Below are 22,346 nucleotides of genomic sequence, written 5' to 3'. Positions count from 1 at the left end.
AACGTGGACGTGACGCGTATAATTATTCAACGGAATATATCCGAGCGTATTGGAAAACTCGAAAACTCGTGGGCTTTTATTAATATTGTTGAACATTCGTATTTATATTTGACGGTAACAGTGTTTGCATTCTATACCGTCGACGCTTGTTAAACATTTAACCGTGTTTTCTCGGAAAGCGGATATTCGGTGAGAGCGAAATAATTTGCGTCTGTTTTACGCACTCTGCCCATTTTATTTCACAGTTGGACACTAACTAAATAAAAAAGTATTTAAATAACGGATCGGGTAAAAGCTACTTTAACTTTAGACTATTCGACGAATAAAATTAATTCTTTTATTCGCCGAGCCTTTCAACTTCAGCTTCGAATAATTTTTTCCAAATTTAACTCTAACTGAGATTAACCCGGGTTAATTTTATTCGACACACGAGGAATGTTTTTTTTCTAAACTGTTATTGGTTATTCGGAAGTTGTATTCAAATAAAATTTTTGCGCATCTCTGTTTTATTTATCTTTCATTTCACGGAGACACGGTATCATACTTCACCCCTATATGTTTATTTCGACGCAGATATCCCACAGGAATTCTAAGGAATGACTTATTCCACCCCCATCATCGTTAAAGAATAAAGCACCCCGAGGGTAACAAAGAAAATTCAAAATCTCCCCTAAGAATTTCCACTTCTACGATCGTTCAAAGGTGAAACATTTGAAACTCAACAAAATACCTTCAACAAATACCCAGAAATTGAATATTCACTCTCTGAAAAGGATTCGGCAGCTCAAAAGCGAACGCTCCGACGTCGTTAAATTTGTAAATATATTCCAGGGGTTCTGAAAGTTCCAGCAGCTCCCGAGCCAGGGAATTTATCTTATTCCTCGAGATCAATTATCAAATTACCTTCATCAAGCCACTTTATCCCCGTCAAGCCCCTGGTAGCGTTTCCCCAACTTAATGACCGGTCGAAATTAGCATACGAATGGATTTAAAATAGACCGACCGCCGACTTCCTCCCCTTAAAGGGAGTCACGCGGCGACTGGCTCCTTTTATGACGATAATTCCGTACTCCCCGGCACGTCAAGCTCGCCTGAGCGTGGTTAACGTCATAACGCGATCCGCGCTAAATCGATTTCGCAAAGATTACGGCCGCCTGGCATGCACATGGCCCGCCGAAAGTCCGCCCCGCGGATTTCGCGGAACGGCTACACCCGCCGATGTTTAATCACCCGCGGGATGAATACGTACGGTTATTAAAATCAATGTTCTCCCGAATGTTCCGTTCGACAACGTTTCGACGTACCTATCCCCGCGCGTTCCGCGGAATCAGGGCAACGCTCGATGCAAATAACAGCTGGGATGTTATAATCACGGGGATTATTTGTTTCGAGCTGGAGATTCGATTGTGTAATGTTTGGAAATGTGCGGGATTAATTTCGATGCTGCGAACGGAGATGGCGGTCGTCTTTATGACAATTTCATGTTTGAGCTGCCGCAAGGAGAGCGAGATGTAACGTTTAATTAAGCGATATTACGTTTGCCTGGTAAATGTTGAAGCCGTAGGTACTTTTAAGCTGCGATTTTATATTCTTGGTGTATAGGGTTTCTGGGGAAGAGGCTCTGTAATACGCTGAGGTGAAAATTGATCACGTTCCTCGAAGGGTATTTTTGGACAGGTACAGAGATTCGCAAATCCCTTTAGGGTCGGGAATAATGTAATCGGAAGAGCGTATTGGGAGAAAACCAAAGTTTTATTACGCCTGCCCAAGTCGCGCGTTTTTCAAGTTACTCAATGGGTAGTCTGTCTTTTTTTTAAACGACTAATAATATGCGTTTAGCGGTTTCCTTCGAGGAATGCTTGCAATGGCAAGACAGATCTGAACAGGCACTCGAACAAATATTAGCTAAGTCTGAAAATTAGATTCTGCCCACCTCGGTTGCATTTGTTAAATAAATTCGACTTGGTTGTTGTTGGAAGTCTTGAGAAGTTTGATTTCGAAATAAATGCTAGACGAGCACGAATAAATAGAAATTTAAATCGACGCGAATTAAACACCATGGACACTAATAAAATCAATATAAACGAGCTAACCCCGGGAAACTAACATCATTAGCATTGAACATCGTTATTCCCATCTCTAAAAATCCTCCCAGCTGGGATGGAAAAACGACGGTGACGGTGCTTAATCGTTTCCACCATTTAGCCCCTGCAAATATTTACCGAATCAACTTCACGGCGCAACTCTCTGCCCCTCAGCCGCTGCGCCATAGTCTGCGAAGCTCTCAGATTAATGTATCCTTGCTCGCGGAGCGTTGAACTTCATTAAACGACCAGCTCGCGCGACTACGGTCAACTAATTATGCCGTGGACGACGGGTTAAGGTGTCGAAAGTCGAAAGGAGTGAAAACAACGCGACGAAAAGGGAGAGTGTTGAAAGGAAGAAGCAAAAACCGAGGAAAATACTAAAAAGTACTAAAAAAAAGTAGGGGTTTATTTTGGTAATCGGTATCGATATCGAGCCCGATGATTCTTTTAATACCTAAAGTCTCGAGAAAATTTTCAGGACACAGCGTCACCGAGACAACTCCCACCAACTCACCACTTTTTACTCAGCCGTCGAGGCACGAGGGGGAGAAAAAATGTTGTGTGTATCTTTTGCAGGTCGGCCAGGCCCTTGCCATGCGATGTCGTTGCAGAGCCCCAGACTTCGACATTACAGGTCGACCAATCAGAACAGATATTACATACGCCTTCCCCGAAGAGGGCTTCTTTAAACGCTGAATTACGAGGGCGAACACGCGACTCTCACTTCTACCTCCTTTCCTCGTAGAGCTGTGTACGAGGCGTGGTGCGTTGGTGCAGACCGATTCTGCGTGCAAAAATCAGTCGAAAATGTGCAACAAGTTTTCCCGCGCCAGACTTCTAGGAAATGATGGTTCAACTGTTTATTTGAGAGGTATCCTTGTGAATCATGAATACAGTAGTTATTCGCTAAGAGCTCAGGACCGGCGGTGAGCATTTAACATAGAGGAGGCACGATTCCGAGCGATCGTTTCTGGCTTCGTCTCCCGCCTTCGCAGGGCAGGAGTGAGCCAGAAGCGGTGGGGATTGCGCCGAGCTCTTAACGTGTAGACTAAACCGAGCTCTTAGCGAATAAACACTGGATTTTTATTTATTTGGTACACAGTAGCGTCCAAATAGATTTTGGTATCTACATACTCGGATACTACTTGTCGATGTAGATACACGTAAATTTTTAGGGCTTGGGGCATTGTTTCTCTAAGGGGATGAAGCTTGGCGCAAGAAAACCTTGATTTATTTTTGCCCGGGGAATCACCCTGCCCCGGTCTGACCCACGATCTTCCCACGCCCCGTACACCGTGCAGACACGCGAGAACACGTGTACATATACTCTGCATACGATATCTCGAGTTGTTCACTGCATCCACGCTTTTGGAATGACGCTGATCGCGCGAACACGTTGCAGTAATTTAGTAACCGCACCTGCGTCGCTCTGCCTTCAGCGCATAGATTGCCAGATTGCTGCTTCGTTTAGCGATCGCTCGTATCGCCCCGAATACAGTCGTCGCACCCACGCGACCGAGGCGGGGGCGTAGCGAAGCGTGGTTTCGACTTCGTGAGAACGGAAGGGGAGGAGCACGCCTATAGATTCACGTTCGACGTGCTCCTCCTCTGGTTTCTGCGTTCTGCTTGCGATTTACGGCGTGAATCGCCCAGCACCGATTGCTGCGCAGGGTGTTGATGGGGATGCAGAGCGTTTCCTCAGGATCACAAACTGAAATAAGAGGGACTATGATCGCGAAGTGTGCTGCGAAGTGTGTTGTAGGTTGGAAATCTTTTGCCGAAACGTCGATCCAAGTAACACCAAGCTCACCATTCATAATTTCGTTCCGTGAAGACTGACAGTTTTGAGAATTAGTATTTCGAGGAATATTTAACCCTTTCGCGAAGGTAGTGACCACTTTTTCAAATTATTACACAGAACCGCTTGAGTTATCATTATTACTATATCCTTATTATTTTATTAACTATTCCATTAGCGTAACGATAAGTGATTATAGTCACGCTTAGCATGCAGCGAGCGGTCAGCGGTGGGTGACTATACTCACCCGAAGGGGTTGGCGAAAGGGTTAAAGTACTTTATCCTATTACCCTCTGTTAGATACCTAACAAGGGAAGATCCTCAGCGCGGAAATTCAAAAAATTATAAAACTGGGGATATGTAGACGATATATAGATATGTATTACGCTACTTTATTTACTGCCCAAATTCACTCTGAGGGGGTGAAATCCACCCCTGAAAATTCGGCTGTTTTCCGAGTTTGTATTGTAACTCGCGAACTGTAAGAAGTGCATGCTACCAAATGATAGTTATAATTAAAAGAAGTAATTTTTACCTGAAAACTTGTTTCCCATCTCTCACAGTTCGCGAGTTATAAACCAAAAATCGGAAAATAGCCGGATTTTCAGAGGTCAATTTTACCCACTTAGAGTGGATTTGGGCGGCAAAAAAATTGCGCAATACATACCTATATGTCGTCTACATATCTCCAAAGTTCTATAATTTTTCAAATTTCAGGTTTGGAGATCATTGCTTGTAAGTTATTGACGCATAAAATTTTCCTGCAACCACGTGGACGTTCCCGCAGACCCCTATCAATCCATTAAACGGTAATAAAGAGCAAATTGAAACGGTAGAATTGTGTAAGTGTCAATATTCTAAAAGCCTATCTATGCATCTACGCGCCAGATGCCAAAAGAGATCAGAGACGAGCGTGTAGATGGCAGAAAGTTTTCTCATAAACGTCAGACGCGAAGTTGATCCTGAGAACAGTCTCCGGCGAGCATCAACGCCCCGTGTTTGCCGCGCAAACGCGTGCAAGGCTCGCCAAGTAGAGTCGTGAACGTAGTTTCAGAGTGAATTTGATCTTGCTTCATCCTTCGCCTTTCTTCGCGGTCTGCACCCGAGCATGGTAAGATCCTAGTGAAACGGTAGAGGGTAGCCATGAAACCACGACTTCGACGAAACGTCACCCTTCTAGTCGCTACTGTTTTGGCATGGCCTGGTATCACGTGTCTCTGCCCGTTGGAACATGCACCCTTTCCCTTTACGTTGAGTTAGACCCTCGTTGAATGACGAAAGGTCGGTATGCCCGATTCTGTTTGCCTGCTCAAGCCGAGACCGAGTGTTCCCGTTTCAGGACCATGACAGCGATCTGCTTCGTGTGCAACCTGCCGATCCTGAGCCATCAGGTCGGGCTGATATGGCAGGGAGGGAATGGATGGGACGACCTGATGCGGCAACAGGTGGAGGAGTCCACGTTGAAGCAACGACTAGGTAAGGATCTTCGGTTTAGTGAACACTGTCTTCTTTGCAGAGGGTGTGTTGTCCGACCATGAAGAGTTATCGTGAAGATCGAGGGCGCAGCACGATGTGTGGTAGTTGAGTTCATTAGTTGATGGGTTCACTAGTTGGGTGATAGGTTTACTAGCTGAGTGGTGGGCTCACTAATTGTGTGATGGATTCACTATTTGGATGATAAGTTTACTAATTGGGTAATGTAATCACTAGCTGGCTGATAGGTTCATTAATTGGATGATGGATTCACCAGTTGTGCGATGGATAATAGGTTCATTAATTGGGTAATGGAATCAGTAGTTGACTGATGCATTCGCTATTTGGATAATGGCATCACTAGTTAGCCGATGGGTTCACTAATTGGATGATGGGCTCACCAGTTGTGTGATGGATTCCCTATTTGGATAATGGGTTCACTAATTCGGTAATGTAATCACTAGTTGCCTGATGGGTTCACTAATTGGATGATGGGCTCACCAGTTGTGTGACGGGTTTTCTATTTGTATAATGGGTTCACTAATTGGCTAATGGAACCACAAGTTAATTCATAGGTTCACGCGAACCCCACCCTTATGCAGTAAGAAAAGGCGAATCAAAATAGATCACCATCCATACTCTGAACCACACTTCCTTCCCCCGTTGGCGTTTACTTTCATTTCTCACTTCCAAACCAACTTCACGATGAACCCTCGACTTTAATACTCCCCGCAAAGTACATAAAAGTCTATTCACCTAAAACGATCTTCCCCAGGAACTGGAAGGCGCGATTCCGCGACGCAGATCTCGCCGAACGAGACCCAGGAGTCGTCCCCGACGAACACGCGCCGTCGACGGTCCAGCTTGGCCCAGCTGACGGACATCCTGAGGGAATGGAGCGGCGGCGCTTCCGCGAAGAGCACTCGCGCGAACAAGCTCTGCCGTCGGGAGACGCTGGCGGACATCGCGAAATCCTTGCCCTGGTCCAGGCAGACGACGACGGACGCCAGCCACCTGGAGAGACTTCGCAAGCGACGCGAAAGCTCCGTAGACAGCGGGATCAGAAGCCAGGCGTCCACGAAATCGCGAAGGGACTCGGCTATCAGCGACCTGAAGAACGACATCGCCAAATTGTGGAGCAAAAGGGACTCGACACCGCAGTCGCTGCCAGCACCCAAGGTCATTTCACCCACCCCTCGTCCAGGTACGTTGTGAAAACCGTTCTCTAGGGTAGTTCGAAAGGAAACTTTGTGGCGAATAGGGGAAATGATGGTTTCAGCAGAAATGATCATTTAATCCTTTGATATTTCTGGAATGGGAGGTAATATAGTAATAATTAATTGTCTGCTGTAGCTACGTGAATGGACGTGGATGCGTGATAGGGGTATAGAACGCTTGATTATTTAGAATCTGTAGATTTTACTTCCTAACCCAGTTCTGCAGGCTGCCTGTACGAATGCAAATCGATCGTAATTAGGAACAATTAAATTGGTTACCAGAATGATGTAACAATAGTCGATGATACTGCTTGTTACTGGCTAGCATTATTTTCCTGTACGTGCATTATAATTCGATACTGACAAACAATGAAATTGTGATTTAGTATCCAGAGAGGTGAAACAAAGTGTTAAACGCAAATAAAATATCAGGGGTTCTTGTGAAAAATACAAAGCATAGTCGAGTCATAATTAACCAAAAACAAATATATAAAAATGCACCCTTTTGATGAAAAAAAGTCTCAGCCCATTGTAATCTAATTTCCTAATGTGTTATTAAATCGAATTTCCCAAGTATTTTACTTCTTCCCGAGATTCAAAATGAATTTAACAGCACTGATTTGTTCTATTTCTATCGAATTGAATCCTCTATCTAAAAGTAACGTCCTCGATCTCAGTTTTCTATCAATGAACGCACTCACGAAGCAATTACTTTGAAAAATGGTCGTGACAGGGGTGTTCTATTTCTGGGAGCTCTGTGTTCTGACCTCGTGGAACTTCTTGCAGATTCCGGAGATTCGAGGAGCTCGAGGCGCGGCTCTGGCGAGAGCGCGAAGCACAGGAGAGACTCTGTGATCGCTGGGCAGACTCCGAGCCCCGGCGAACGGAAGCACAATTGCCGTCATCACAGGCGTAGACAATCACAGCAGTCAATGGACGGGACCGTGGTGACGCCTACAAAATGTTACAGGAGCGATCAAAGACCGAGCGCTTCCAGCATCGATAGCACGGCCAGCAGTGCTGTCAGGTACATAATGGCGCGCTGACAATTGGACTCGAGCCTGTAATTTCGGCCACGGCATGCATAATGGCCTGTCCTCGACCGAGGCCCCGCTTCCAAAGGACAGAATTCTGATTTAAGATTAGCCTCCTCTGCTTTGAAGCTTGCGAACGCGAATGTGTCACAATTAATGCAATTCTGCATGAGTTGAAAGGAATCGCTGGTTGGTTTGGTGTGTATCGTTAGAGCTGAGCTTATTGAGTTTGAAATTGAACGATATTATTTCAAAATATGGGACTACTCAATGCCATCAGAGAAATTTGTAAGTCTCTCGTTTGGGGATGAAGGCGTACCGCAAGATGACTTCTTTTTTTTCTGTAATTATTACTGTAACAACTTTGGAGAAAATTAGTTTTCGATTTTCTCATCGTGGATGAGTTAATGGGGAAAGGCGAAAACAGAGAGTCACAAGGGATGTTTGGTAACTCGAAAGTTTGAAAAAGTTTGGAGCTTTGCAGAAATATAGTTCAAGTGATGTTACAACGTAACTATTTCTTGTTTCGGCAATGAAACGGTCCTAGGGATGAACAACACATGTGTGAAACATCTGTGAGACCGTAAAAGGTATCGAAAAGAAGTTTAATTCAGCGTGCTATGGGTGTTGATATCCTACAATATCGAGATAAGGAATTTTCCAAAGCAATGAATTTTTTAAAAGTTAATCCACACCACCCTTGTGTTCGAGAATTGTTTATCGCTATATTGCAGTAAAACATTGAATGAACCATTTTTTTCAATATCTCTTAATAAAAATATGAAAACTCACAATTTCGTTATAAACGACGCTTGAACTACATTTCTGCAAAGTTTCAAATTCTTCTGAATTTTCGGGTTGTCGAACATCCCTTGTCGGTCAACTTGTGCACACACCTTTGCAATTCTATGCTCTGTTGCCAGAAGCAGTGTTCCAATAATATCGAAACGTAATCACGACCCACATAACACGATCTCAAATTTGATCTTAGTTTCACCCCCTTACCACCCCTTAGAAGCTTCACTCGAATAAACGAAAAACCGTTACGAAACAAGGTCCACGATCACGCCTCTCTTTTTAAACAACGTATACCCGACGACATTCTATTGCAGAGATCACATGGACACACGAAATTCGATGGACAAAAGCGACAGATCGAGCAGCGTCGAGACGAAGACTCAACCGAGCTCTACAGCCGACACTAAAGCAGTGACACCCACGACGACAGCCAGCACTTCGCTCTTGATCGATGGCAAGGCACCAGTTCCAACGACCGCCGATTCAAAGACCACGGCGACGATCTCCACGTCGACTACGATGGTGGCAACGTCGTACTTGTTGACAGTGGACATGAAGACTGCCACAGACAGCAAGAATCTAACTTTGGACGCATCCATCACACCCCCTACTATTATCATGTCATCGGTGACACCACCGACGGTCTCACCGACTGCCGCTAGCAGCCTTCCGCTTCCCGGATCATCCACTTCCGGCAGCTCCAGCCCCGTTGGCTCACCGAGCGTCAATACAGCCATGCATCCATTGCTTACCACCAGAAGGGACTCCACTACTCAGGTAGGATATGTTGAAGAGTTTCATGGGCGTTGAACCTTTTGGTTTGAAAGTGAGATAGGAATAGATGAGAATTAGCTTCGATTATAGTAATTTTTGCTTTGGAATAACGATTCCACCTTCAAAGGAGGGTACGTTTGAAGTGGTTGGTATGGATTGCAAGTGGAAGGGAAGGGAATAGATGAAGTAGGGTGAAATAGTTGAGAATTAGCACTGGTAATAGTAATTTTTCCTTTGGAATGGTTGAGGGTACTTTGGAGGTATTACTATAAGTTGCTGGTGAAAGGGAAGGGAGTGGATAAAATAGGGTGGGATAGTTGAGAAGCAGCATTGGTGAGGGTAAACTTTGCTTTGGGATGGTCGAGGCAGTTTGGAGTTGTTACTTGAAGTTATGGGTGAATAGGAGTGGAGTCAAATAGACTGTTTTAATGCAAACACCGTTGAACAAATATTGATTCCAAAGGGGCCTCAAGATATATAAGAGAAGGGAAGGACGTACATATGTAAATTATTTTGTAATGTGCATGTTGTCAAATGGCGAGATTAGTGTGATACAGTTTAAAATAGTATAGTTTTCTCTCCTGAAACAAATGTGCCCCCAAGGTTACTAAGTTTTGTAAATGAAGAGGGGCGAAACTGTTAGAGAAAGTATAAAAATTAAAATTAGTAATTGTTTGTGTGATCATACACGATCTAGGCATAGTAACTAAACCCACTTGTAGCATACAACTTCGAAAATATTGTTAGAACATGTATTATAAGAAACCTGCAGTAGTATCGGTCTGATGAGGTCAGACGCGAGGTAGATGTACCGAACGATTCCGTTTGCAGTGGCAACGTAAAAAACCATTGGCCAGAGAGTGCAACTGGAAATGAGTATGAACATCTGTAACTACAGAAACTGTCACTATTTGATTGAGAAAGGTAAATCAAGTAGTAACAGTCTGTAAATGGTCAGTCCTTAAGTGCTTTCAGCGATCCTGCCATGAACACGTTACAATTTCAACCTAATGCTTCTGTTAAAGTGTTACTACAAAGGAAAGGAAACCTCCCCGAATAAATTGTCAAGATTAATACGACAACCAGCAGCGATCGACGAATCCATGCCACCTGCTGGACGTCGCGGAAGTCAGCCGACGTTGTCACCCGATCCTGATGACGGAGGTACAATTGACTACCATGCACCAATTTCAGAACCTCCACAAAGTAAAATAACAAATGTACCTATACGCTGAAACACACAGAACTAAAGCTTAAGGGTACATTGAATACTTTAAAAAATTTACGATTTTTTTTTAAAGAAAACTGTAACAGATAAGGTAAACAGTATTTTAAGAGGATAACAAAATTTTGATTGTTTTTTTCTCCGATGTCATCATGAGTAAATAGATTTAAGATGTTTTTTATCACCGTCTGGTTACAATTATTTATTCAAGGTGACATCGAACAAAAGTAAAAATATAAATATCATTTTTATCATCTTAAAATATCTGTAAATCTATACCAAAAAGACTTTTTACTCTGTGTGTTATAGTTCTCTTTAAAAAAATCCTAAACATTTGAAGGGACTGCACGAGAATGTACCCTTAACTATAAATTTCCATGAAAAGCCCATTTCAGTTCCATCAATTTCCGCTCCCTCCTATCATCTACTTCCACAACCGTTGCTCCCTCTGTACGTCGGATTCCTACTACAAGATGTATATTTTATAAGCATCATACGAAATTCTTGTACTTTCGTTGTTCGAAGGTCGCAGAGCTCGCAGGGATTCGCTGAGTCCTGATTCCGCCTCTTATCCGAGGCGTCGCGACTCGAAGAGCCATCTGAGTCCAGACAGGAACGTCGATAAAAGGGATATGAGTCCTATCAGGCAAGGGAAAGCTCAGCTGAGAAGGCAGTCAACGTCGATGGTTGGTCGGCCACCAAGGTAGCTACCCCTTATTGATTTTTACGCTGCTCTGTTCGAGGATAACGTCGTTCCACTTACAGAAAAGTGATACAACCGAGCAATCAATAAATAAAATCTGAGTCACGCTTCATAAAACTCTATTAAACGGCCCTAGCGGCAAAGATACCTATTCGATTTCTATATACAAAAATCGAAACACTATGTGTTAATTAGCTACCCTTTCATCTTTGTCACTAGGTTTCACTGACAGTGACGAGTCATTATTACCAAAATCAATTCGAGGTCTTGCCAGAAGCCTCCTATTAATACTTTACTTATTTTATTAAGGGGTGGAAAATTTTCACTCAGGTGTATAATTTCTCTGTCTCGTTAATTACTAGGCACTGTATATTTGTTCTAAGTGTTTCTAAATGGAAATCAATTTTGCGTTTCAGGTCGCCAGACAGCTCCTCCTGCTCCTCGAGAGACCAGAGCCCTTGTGCTTGTACATCATCAGGCTTCCAACCTTTGTCAACGATAGGGAATCAACAAGCGTCAGCAACCGGCGAAATTCTGATAGCTCGTGGCTTTCGGCGGCAGAGCACCACGGAGGAGACGCTGAGATGTCGAAATTATCGACGGCAGAGCTCTCAGAGCGAGGAGGCGGTTAGTTATTTATACAAGGGATTATTCCCTTTCTATTAGAAGCTAGAAAGAGTCAGGGCGACGTTTGCATAAATATTTGAGCTCGATTAATTTTACGCTCACTATGTACGATCCTTATGTTTAATAGGTTCAGAGACACCGAGGACGGAGGGACAGTTCTGCTCAAATCACTGATGGCACATTCGCCTCGATGACCATCGAGACATCGAGCACCTTTTTCGACAGCAGTACGCAAACTGGTGAGTCACGAGTTTCACGAACATTCGTGATACTTAGATACTCTAATTCAAGATAATCTAAGGTGAAAAGGAACCATTGGTCAATGAAGTGATCATATTTTTCTTGCATGCAACTGAATAATCGATGTATGAATTTTTAGTAGCGTTTGAATGGAATTTACTTTCCATTCTTCAGTGAGGAGGAAATGTGCAATATAAATTGAGGGAAAAGTGGATTAGTGCGAAGTTTTAAGTAGTTCACTGCTCTTGTTTCGGTAGGTTTTGAATTTCCCGCTACGGTTTCAGTAGTATAACCTGTATGTGATCAGCCACGGCAGGAGCGCCCTTGTTCATCGTCATTTGAATTTTGCGCTAAACATGCACGCGTTTTTATCGATGGAGTATGTAGACATCGTCTGTGGTACTTAACACCCATTATCATGATTCTGAATCAAAATAAACCTATCGTGGTATTTACAATTATTATCAATTTCATAATACATGAACCATACTTTTCAAACCTTACTTATTGGACTAGACTACTTGACATCTGACTTTCTTGACAGCTTCGATCTCTTACGATCTCACTTGAAAAAATGGGAAGATGAATGGAATTCAATAATTTATAACAATTATTAAATCAGATCCAAATAGGAATCGTGAAGACTGATTGTTTGCGTTGAAAGCAGGTTGCAATGATTGCCTCTGTTTTTCACGTCATCTTTTATTAAACTCTTGACTATAAATAGTTTTAATTTTACATAAGTTATATTCATTTTTAAACCTCCAATTACATTTTAATTTAATCTCTTAAATAATCATTTAATTTTTAAATTTCAATTAAATTTAACACAAATTATATTAATTTTTCAACCTCCAATTAAATTATATACAATTCAAGTAACGATGCAGTAAAGATTCCAAAAGGGGCTGAAAGGTTCACAAAATTTCCAAGTGCTTTCAAACAGAACTTAATAGCTCGTTATTTATGCTCGAATCAGTTTTCAACTTACAATTTTTGCTGCGACTCAAACTCCAACCCTTCCTCGCCAGCACTTTCCATACTCCCCTGGGTAATTACCCATAAATCAAATTAGATTTAATGTCCCAGGCACTTTTCATGCAGCAAAGCTTCGAAAGTTCTCATACCTTGCAGCATTCAAATTAAAGCACGCGCCCTAAAAACTCATTGTTCTCAGTCAAATTTTAAAACCTTCCACAACTACATTTTCTCAGAAAAGATAGTTCCCACATTCCCCGGAGTAATTTAATTTGAATTCCCAAAATTCGACAGTTGCCTTAAGTTCCCAGGCTCCCACCAATATTCACTAGAAATCAAAATCCGCGCCCTGGGAGCCCACTGTCGGCGTTCAAACCGCGTCGCGCGGTTGTCAGAGGCGCGGTGGTCGCGAGCAGCGGGCGTCGCGACGCCGACCGCCGTCTCCGCGGACGCAGGCGTGGTGCCAGTGGCCTTAGTTCCGGCGGAGTGACACTGGGTGCATGGTAGTCGATAGCCTGCCAAACAGAAAGCCAGCCCCGACCAGCTGCTGCTTGGCGAGCGTGTGCGTGTCCTTCTCGTGTCTCGACGCCTCCACCGTCCGTATCCTGCCCCTGGTGAAGACGAGGGACACCTGCCTCGTGGCAGGGCACAAGAAGCAGGCGCTGTCATCGTCAGCAACCCAAAAACGAGCTCAGCAACCGTAGATCTCCCGTGGTCTCCTGATCGACGATCGAACCAGTGCATTCTGACAGGATCAACATCTCCCTCCTGGCCAAAAGGAATCTTCATCCACCAGGATCATCAAGATCGTCAGGATCTGCGACCCCTTAACCCACGAAACATCGTGCTGCATTCACAGAAATGGCCAGTTGTTGACAGTCCTCCGTCCATCCTTTCAAGAATCACCTGTTCCCAGATTGAACACTCTGTTTACCTCGGCAACGAATCGATCCTCTCGGTCAGGACGAGGCACACCGCTGCGAGCAGCCACGTCTCCTCCAAGGACCAGCTCTGTCCTGAGATGACAGCTTTCATTCCCCGTTAGAGCGATGGGTGGTGTCCTGCGAAGCGCGATCCAGGGATCCCTCGTCATCGAGCGGCTGATCCAAGACTCTCGGAAGGACGTCCAGCTGGAAGGTCTGGTGTCCTCGCCTCCTGCGTGAAGCTAGCCCGACGCAGCTCCCTGGGATCAACGCTGACTGAACGCAACCACTTGTGGCGGTCACTGTGTGCGAGACAGTCGACATCGGCTCGCGAGAGCACTTGGAAGCCGGCCAAGGCGTCGTGTGCCAGGAGCCAGGCGGTTCCTCGTGGTCGGCGAGGATCCCCGATGACCTCGCGGTCCTCGGGATCGCGGATCGTTGGTGGTGCGCGTGTGGCCGTCGAACGTTCCCCAACCGCGATCGCGTATGCTGTGCTCCGCCGTGACATGTGATGACAGGTGCACGAGTGACGGGGGAAAAGAAGACTCGTCCCGCTGATCAAGGATCCCATTGTCCCCGATGCGAGATGAGGTTGCCGCCTTTCGTCAAGCTAAGGTGCCTGAGGTATGACGGTCCGTCTGGTTAGGTGCCTGCGAGTTTCTTCCTTCGTTTCTCCTCCAGCAGAAATGTAAGTGCTTTGTAGAACGCTTTTCGAGCTTGATTATTAGCGAGATGCGGACAGGATGTCGAAGGGGATACGGTCAGAAGCTGGGGGAAGAGTTCAAGAGTACTACTTTCATTGCGCGCTTTACGAGCACCGTGATTAGCAGAGCGGAGAAACGCGACTCGTTCAGAATGCTTTTATTGTCCGCCGTGTTTGATACTGCATCCTCGTCGGTGAACGCATCGGTGCGCATTACGATGATTGGGGATGCTTCGTCTCGTGATTTTTATGGGCCTACGGGATTGTGTCGTTTATTCGCTGTCGCTGACGGAGGTTCAGAGATGGAATTCTCCTTGATTGTTTCCAGTTTGGTCGCCGGGGTCGGTGCACAGTTCAATCGCGGATTTTGCGTGGCTTTTATTTTGTGAAATGCACCTAGGTGGTGGATGAAAAGATCGGATTGATTGGAGGGAACGTGTGGCAACTGAGGATCTTGACTCTGTTAATTTTCTATGTTCGACGATTGTAATTTTTTTTTCCTTTCGATTTCAAATAAATGCAGTTCCTTTGCGATTTGTATATTTACTATCTCCACGGGCGTCGTCGTAGGTGATAGTTTTTTAATCGTAGTTGAACGGAGTGAAAAATGTGCTGTGAAAAGGAAGCACGAAAAGTTTAGTTACGTTTTTTGTCTGTTCCGCTTACCGCCGAAGGGAATCGATTATAATAACTCTTGTTTACATAATGGAAGGAACAAGGAAAACCTTTGGTTTTTAAGGCATAGGTTTACACTTGGTTATTGTTTCATCAATATCCACGTCAAACGCGTCGAAGCAGGAACCTCACAATTCATTACGCGGAACGGAGATTTCCTATCGCTAAAGCACGTTGAAGGAAACAGCTTCGCAGTAATTACACTTCACAGTTTATCCGCCTTTCGTCGTTTCATATTTCATTTCATGTTTCTCCAATCCCATGTGCAGCCGTTGGCTCAGTAACAGTAATTAGCTCCAGTATTAAGCACATTAAGATACATGTCGCTCGATTCATTCGATCAAAGAATATTTATATTGCAATGAAGAAAGCGTAACTTTAGACGCCAATTAAGCAGACAGAAATAATCCTAAGAGTTCGCAGAAACGCTTGTGCTGCAATTTTATACGTACAGATGTTTCTAGATACCATAATCCGTTCACCTATTTTCACGAAAAGTTGTAAACAAATATGTCCACAATTGGCCATCTACCATCTCAATTGAATTAAATCAAATTAGAATTTGTAACACCCTGAATATAATTTTGATAAAATTTTTCATCCTCCCATTATTTTGTGTCTTTCACATTTTACGAAATACCTTTTTCGTTGCGGTAAGCTGTAAATCGGACACCTTGCAATTATCTTGATACTGTTCACAAGATTCATATTAAAAGTGCAATTCTCTTGTTACGTGATCAGGGAGATATTTCTCGCGATAGTTTACGAGACAACGTAAGTCGTCATAAGTATTACAGAATCCACCACCCTCTGACGGGTGGCGCTCGTTATGAAAAAGTTCGAATTACATCGCGTCGGAAGTCGTTACAACGTTCCTCCTACCCCAGGTTCCGCCAGTCCCCTGTAACCAACTTTTAACTTCACCCGCGAATATCTGCCCTCCGTGATTATCTCTGGAAATTCTCCCGCCATTCCACAGTTCGCTCTCCTCCAGTTACAAAAATATCTCACAATTACTCTCCCCGACAAAATACCGAGTAGCGCATCAAGAAAAAAAATTATTTCCCCATTCGAAATTCACTGTAAATTCAATCCACTAAGTGACACCTCTCGTCTTATGACAAGCAGAGGGGTTCAATACTTGCTTCAAATGTCTGCTCTTCTTATTACCTAATAATGTGCACTAGAGGCACAATTAATATTCTAAATTAATATTCATGTAACGCAAGATGCTCATCCAACAGGAATATACTCAACACTTTCGCCCCATTCGTCTCGCACGATAACATTATCATGCCCTTCAGACACACCGTGAATTACGCCACCCCCGTATAATTTCCATTATCACAGTTACTCATCTCTATTCCCCACGGCACTGCCCCTCCGAAACCAGCACCACCCGCCGTCGCATCTACCACTTTTACTTTCCAATTCCATGCACTCCGCGGGAAGAATAAGAAGAAAGCAGAGAGGGTGGGAAAAAAGAGGATGAAATTGCCCTTAATTCCGGAGCCGCGGACTAATGCAATCCAGCGGAGCGGCCTTCCTGTCCGCGACTCCATTTCGAAATTGCGTCAGGGGGCTGCTTCCGCATTTCCGTGTCGGGTAGCGTGGAATAATAAGGTGAAACATACCACAGCACCCCCGACCTGCTGCCCCATCCCCTCATCCAATCCCTCAATCCCGATCGTCCTTCCTCCCTCGTCCACTAGGATTCTCTCGAGCCCCTTGGAGCTAGCTGTGAAACCGCCGCAGAAAAGTAAGGAATCAACCAGAGAGAAAATCGTTGGGCCCAGAACGATCGATCGCTTCGTTTCCTTAGGCCACTTGTGGGCCAGTGAACGAAGTCGCAGCAAGCGGGGCCACGCTCTGAATGGATATTCAATCCAACGCGCTGATTGCGTTATCCCCTAATCTAACCTCTTCCTCTCGAGGCAGCGCCGCGTGGCGCCGGGCCTAATGGGCTTTTAATCGAAAAAATGTTAATCGACGGGTGGGCTCTCCGGGAGAGATGGTGGCAGGATCGCGACAGAGCGATTGTAGCCGCTCGCGACCAACGCCTTTCGTGGGATTTATTGTCGGCGCGTGGGCGGAGGAGATATTCGAGTGTCTGGGCGGCAGAGGTGGGCTTCGGGAATTTCTCTTGCCGAGGCTGATTTACGCGACCGAGGGCGGAGGGGCTCGATAACGCGGGCTCGTGGCAGAAGTTTTTTTTTCACGGGGCGAACGGACGGAATATTGAGCTGTACTACTGGGGCGGAATTGTTGCTGATGCTTGTGGAAGGCTTCTGTATTGCTGGTTGTTAGGCGCGCGCGTTATTGGGTTGTACTGCTACCTGACGCTGAGCTTCGATCTTGTTTATGGGAATCGTTTCGCGAGGGCGAAGGATACCTACGTGATGGGTGGACGAAATATTGGAGGAAGCTTTTAGAACGATCCTCTTCGTGGTAGATTCAGTTGTACAGTAGGTTTCTTCGTATTAATTATGAAGGATAAGTAATTGTTAAAGCAACTGGCTTTATTTGGTTGTTGGCTGACGTCTTTGGATCTATAATTGTATTGCTGGATGCAAGAAGGGAGTGCCAAAAGTATGTTTCGGGAAAAGTTTCTGCAAACATTACGAAGTTAGACATTTTTCTATACATAGTGAAGTTGTAAAACTGTCTATAATATTTACAATTTTGATATACCTCGTTTGTAGTTGCATTATTATAATCGGAATTATGTAATAAATTAATCAGTAAAATTAATTTTTCGTGTAGCCCTCTCAGACCCTTGTGGCATAAAATGGAGAAACATAGAAAAAATGTTTTTTACATTATTTTTTATTATTTAATATTTGCATAATATTTGAAAGAAATGTAATCTTAAAAATAGTCATAGATCGTGTCACGATCAAGTTGATGTACGTAAGTACATATGTTTGGCTTACAAGTTAGGGTGAGTTGGTCGACATGGATTTAAAAGAATTACCATAGCTCCGTCAATTTTAAAGATACGGCAATAAAATTTAGAGAGCATATGTAGATAGGAATGAGGAATCTAATTATGCGTTTTATGCAAACAGGGACCTGGTGTCCTGAGGCTGTTCTTGCATCGAACAGTACAAATCTAATACGAAAAAAGAAGGCTACATAAATGTGTTCGAATGAACTTGACAGTCTTTCGTGAACTTTGTGAGTGGCTGTATGATTAATGGATACACTCTTCTCCCGTATTGTGATTTTTATATGTAATAAATGGAACGAGAATGCGAGAGAGGGTAAGGAACAAAAATTCAACGGCCGTACGAAGTGTTATTCGTGCACTACCATTTAAGGGTAGTTTTCCGATGGAGGCGGGAAAGTGTGATGGAAGCATGCATTATTGAGTCCCACTAGAGCCTATCACGAAGTTTTATTGCTGTTCGGGAGAAGTTCTTTCGACGAGGGCGAAGAAAACGTAATGGCGCGCGAAGCATTGACTTGTATCACTGGGCGCTGTTAGGCTACTGTTTATGGGTAACTTATTTTTATGGAGTGGAGCAGGTTCGATGGATGTATAAATTATTGGGCTGCAGGAGTCCCGGCGTTGGGTTTTACTGTTGCTTATGGGAAGCTTTTTGAAGAGGGAATCGCGATGAACGTGCAAAGCTTTGAGTCGTACTACTGTAGCGTTTGATTTTATTATTCATGGGTTTATTCGATGGAGTAGAAGAGGTCTGATGGATGTATGAAATATTGATGTTTAATGTTTACAGAAAGTGTTGTAACGAGGGCGAAGGGAACTCGACGGACGCGCCGAATATTGAGTTATACTACTGAGCTCTATTGTGTTACACTATTGCTTACGCTTCTGCTATTCCTCTGTTGAATAGCATTTGGTGTTATCGATATTGGGTGTTATTATAAAGCATATGCAATCATTCCGACCTCAAGTTACAAATAGAAACAGAATTATTTAAACGAGTAGTATTTTCTGAAGCGGAGATTGGAAGAGAAATTTTTTTTTCTTCGTAAATTTAATGAGACATATCAACATCGTTCCAATTTCTACAGTCCTTCACCTAAAAGCACTAAAGCTCCATAAGCTGAATAATAGATGACACGTTCCACAACACAAAAGAGCAAATTCCTAATCTTTTCTCGTATCAAATGATTAATAGCTATTTTCCTCAATATTATCCAAATGAAGTAAACAAGAAGCACCCAAGTTCGAATAAAAATATTTTCGAAAATTAGAGAAGATTACATTTCAAGAAAACAGTATACCATAATAAACATCGTCAAAATGAAATCTCAGCAGTATTTTCAAAGCAATGGCGTCACCTCCGATTCGACGACCACAGAAATCTGTCATAATTAACTTCATCGTTGTGTTTTTCGTCCAGGGCGACTCGCCGAGGAATTCTAGTCGCAATAACTGGCCCAAGAATAATTATCATTTTCACGGGACGTGGCCGTAATCGCCATCCAGCAATTCCAGGAATTTCATTAGTTTCGATAAATTCAGCCCCCGCCCAACCCTCGACTGTCTTCCGTCATTAATTCCCGACAACGCGGCCGCATTCATTACTAATTCCTACCAAACACGCCAGCTCGATTCGCCCCTTCGATCGATCGAGAATCCTGTTACCGTTAGTAACGTCCTAATCGCCCGTTTCTTTTTTTTTCACTACCATAGCGTTGATTAAAATGTATCTGGTCTCATTTCGTCTTATCACAGTTCAATCGATTGCCGTCACGGATTCCCTTGCTATAAAATTCTATTCAACGACTGATAAGACTCTCGAGCGTTGCTGATTAACTGTGAAACGGTGACGAGGAAGTCTCTGCATCAGGGAAGTAATTACGTTCGAAACTTTGCACTCTGCTTAGGGCCTCTTCACACGAAACACTTCTGTGACTCGAGACTGATACTTTGGATATGTCTACTATCTGCTTGGTGGAGACAGTAGTGACTTAGAAAAGGTAGGGAAGGATAGTAACTATGTGTGGAAAGGCCTTAATTATTTATATAAAATACTTTCACTGATATCTCTGTGTTTAAGCCAATTATTGAGTTTCTCCGGATATTATTATTATTATTATTATTATTATTATTATTATTATTATTATTATTATTATTATCATCATTATGATGATAAATATATCTAAGATACTATTCGTGAGGAGGTCTTTTAAACATAATCCATATCTCAAGTTTCCCCATTTTAATTACAAATTTTATTAAACTTAAGGGTTTCACCAATTACTGGGTTTCTCTGGAAATTATTATTATTATTATCATTATTATGATAAATATATCTAAGATACTATTCGTGAGAAGGTCTTTTGAACAGAATCCATATCTCAAGTTTCCCCATTTTAATTACAAATATTATTACACTTAAGGGTTTCGCCAATTACTGGGTTTCTCTGGAAATTATTATTATTATCATTATTATGATAAATGTATCTAAGATACTATTCGTGAGAAGGTCTTTTGAACGCAATCCGTATCTCAAGCTCCCCCATTTTAATTACAAATAGCGTTACAGTGACACTTGAAATTTCTCTTCCCAGCTTTGTGTAAACGTCACGCGACACAGTTCGTCGACCACGGAGGAAAATAAAAAAACCACCACGCGTTTCGGATCTAGAGCGGGGCTTGGAAAGAACCCTTCGGAAAATCGTTGGAGCTCCCACTGCACAGGAGACAGGCGTGAATTCACGTCTAATTGCGTTTCACACACAGGCCACGGGCTTTAATTGCATCCTACCGCTCCAATTTCGCAGGGACGCGGCCGTCCGCGCAAAAATCCAGCGCGTTTCCTTTCCACGCCCTGCTGGATCTTCGCTGGTCTTCGCCCGCCCGGCATGCCGGCCACCCTCCTCTTTTTCACGAGCTTTGTCAGAGATCCCCACTTTCAGACGTCGGGAACTCGAAGGCAGATAAGCCAGGTGGCTGCCGCCGTACGTGGAAAGCTGCAAGCACTGATAAACCCGCTATCGCGGCACGCGTGCCTCTGCCCCGCGATCTCGTGTTACTCCCCTCTGCAACGAGTCACGATCGACTCTATTCACTGCTCTCTCTCTCGTTAGAACCCCTAGATTCTAGAAAGATAAAGCAGAAATCGTTGGAGATGCAGTGGAACATCTGAATGCTCCCTATTGCCTGGACAGGGGATGTTCTTATGAACGCTCTCCTGCGCTAGAGCCTCGATTATGCGAACTGAACATACGGGAGTCGAAATATGTGTCACAGTCGAGAACCGGGCGAAATTCTGCGCCCCGGGGCACGTGGAAAGGGCAGAAGAATGTTCCAAACAGGGAAAGTGACTGGCGCTTGAAAATATGTACTTAAGTGGAATGTAAGGTCGTGGTTAACCAATGGAAGAAGAAGACACTGTGATAGTAACATTCTGCACGACTCAGGAGTGAATTAAAACGGACTAGCCTCTCTTAACACATCCCATGGGACCCAATTCTTGCCGGAATTAAAAGAGGACTAACTAGGAAGTAACTATAGATAACTAGACCTAAGCAGGAGCCAGCGCACAGAAAATAAAGCTGCCCATTGGAAAAGAGCGTCTCGCGGAATGCCAGCTCATTGATTTCTATTAATGAGAATCCATTAAACAGGGGCAGGGAATTTTTCTCTTTGGCTGCGAAGCAATTACATACAACCAGGGCGGGACAGGAAACGTTTCGTTTCAACTGGAAAAAGCTTGCCAGGCGGAACAGGAAATTGTTAATGCAAAGCACCGAGGGATGCGGGAGATCGGGAGAGAGACTCTGGTTCCATCGGTTCGACCATTTGGAAGAAAAGGAAGCATTACGCGAGCCTGTCTATCCTCCACACACACGCACACAGATGTGGACAGGCAGGATGACACTTTGGTTCGAGGGTTAACGGTCTGGCAAAGAAGGAAGTGAGCTTCACATGTCGATTCGCGACCCGATGAACGAGATAATTTTCGAAACTCGCGGCGTGGCACGAGGAAAAGGTCGATTAATTAAGATCCCAGCGCCGGATAATGAAATGTAATTGCTCGAAACGACGGACGGCCACGAAACACGGGGGAGTTTTTAACACACGCTCTCATAAATTCACGACGTTGTTTTTTTTT

General features: G+C 43.9%; 2 protein-coding genes across 4 annotated transcripts in view; one reads left to right on the top strand and one right to left on the bottom strand.

Annotated features, from left to right (window-relative positions):
• Window positions 1-16,605, bottom strand: part of Spase25 (Signal peptidase complex subunit Spase25) — a 134,164-nt gene extending 117,559 nt beyond the window's left edge. Inside the window, exon 1 of the mRNA XM_076829105.1 lies at window positions 16,596-16,605. The gene's annotated coding sequence lies outside the window, so the exon portion shown is untranslated. The remainder of the gene's footprint in view (window positions 1-16,595) is intronic.
• Window positions 1-22,346, top strand: part of Rsh (Rap GTPase activating protein radish) — a 146,781-nt gene that overhangs the window by 99,290 nt on the left and 25,145 nt on the right. For 2 of the 3 annotated variants that reach the window (XM_076829087.1, XM_076829086.1), the window contains exons 1-9: window positions 2,670-2,721; window positions 5,225-5,361; window positions 6,134-6,562; window positions 7,362-7,602; window positions 8,722-9,184; window positions 10,207-10,345; window positions 10,932-11,109; window positions 11,526-11,736; window positions 11,864-11,975. In XM_076829087.1, the coding sequence (XP_076685202.1) occupies window positions 2,687-2,721; window positions 5,225-5,361; window positions 6,134-6,562; window positions 7,362-7,602; window positions 8,722-9,184; window positions 10,207-10,345; window positions 10,932-11,109; window positions 11,526-11,736; window positions 11,864-11,975 (1,945 nt within the window). In that variant the 5' untranslated portion in view covers window positions 2,670-2,686. Of the gene's footprint in view, window positions 1-2,669; window positions 2,722-5,224; window positions 5,362-6,133; window positions 6,563-7,361; window positions 7,603-8,721; window positions 9,185-10,206; window positions 10,346-10,931; window positions 11,110-11,525; window positions 11,737-11,863; window positions 11,976-22,346 lie in introns of those variants that run through there. The other variant, XM_076829088.1, reaches the window with a different exon arrangement.

The sequence above is a fragment of the Andrena cerasifolii genome, chromosome 16, assembly GCF_050908995.1.
Source record: "Andrena cerasifolii isolate SP2316 chromosome 16, iyAndCera1_principal, whole genome shotgun sequence".
NCBI lineage: Eukaryota > Metazoa > Arthropoda > Insecta > Hymenoptera > Andrenidae > Andrena > Andrena cerasifolii.
This window is presented reverse-complemented; position numbering and strand designations above follow the sequence as displayed.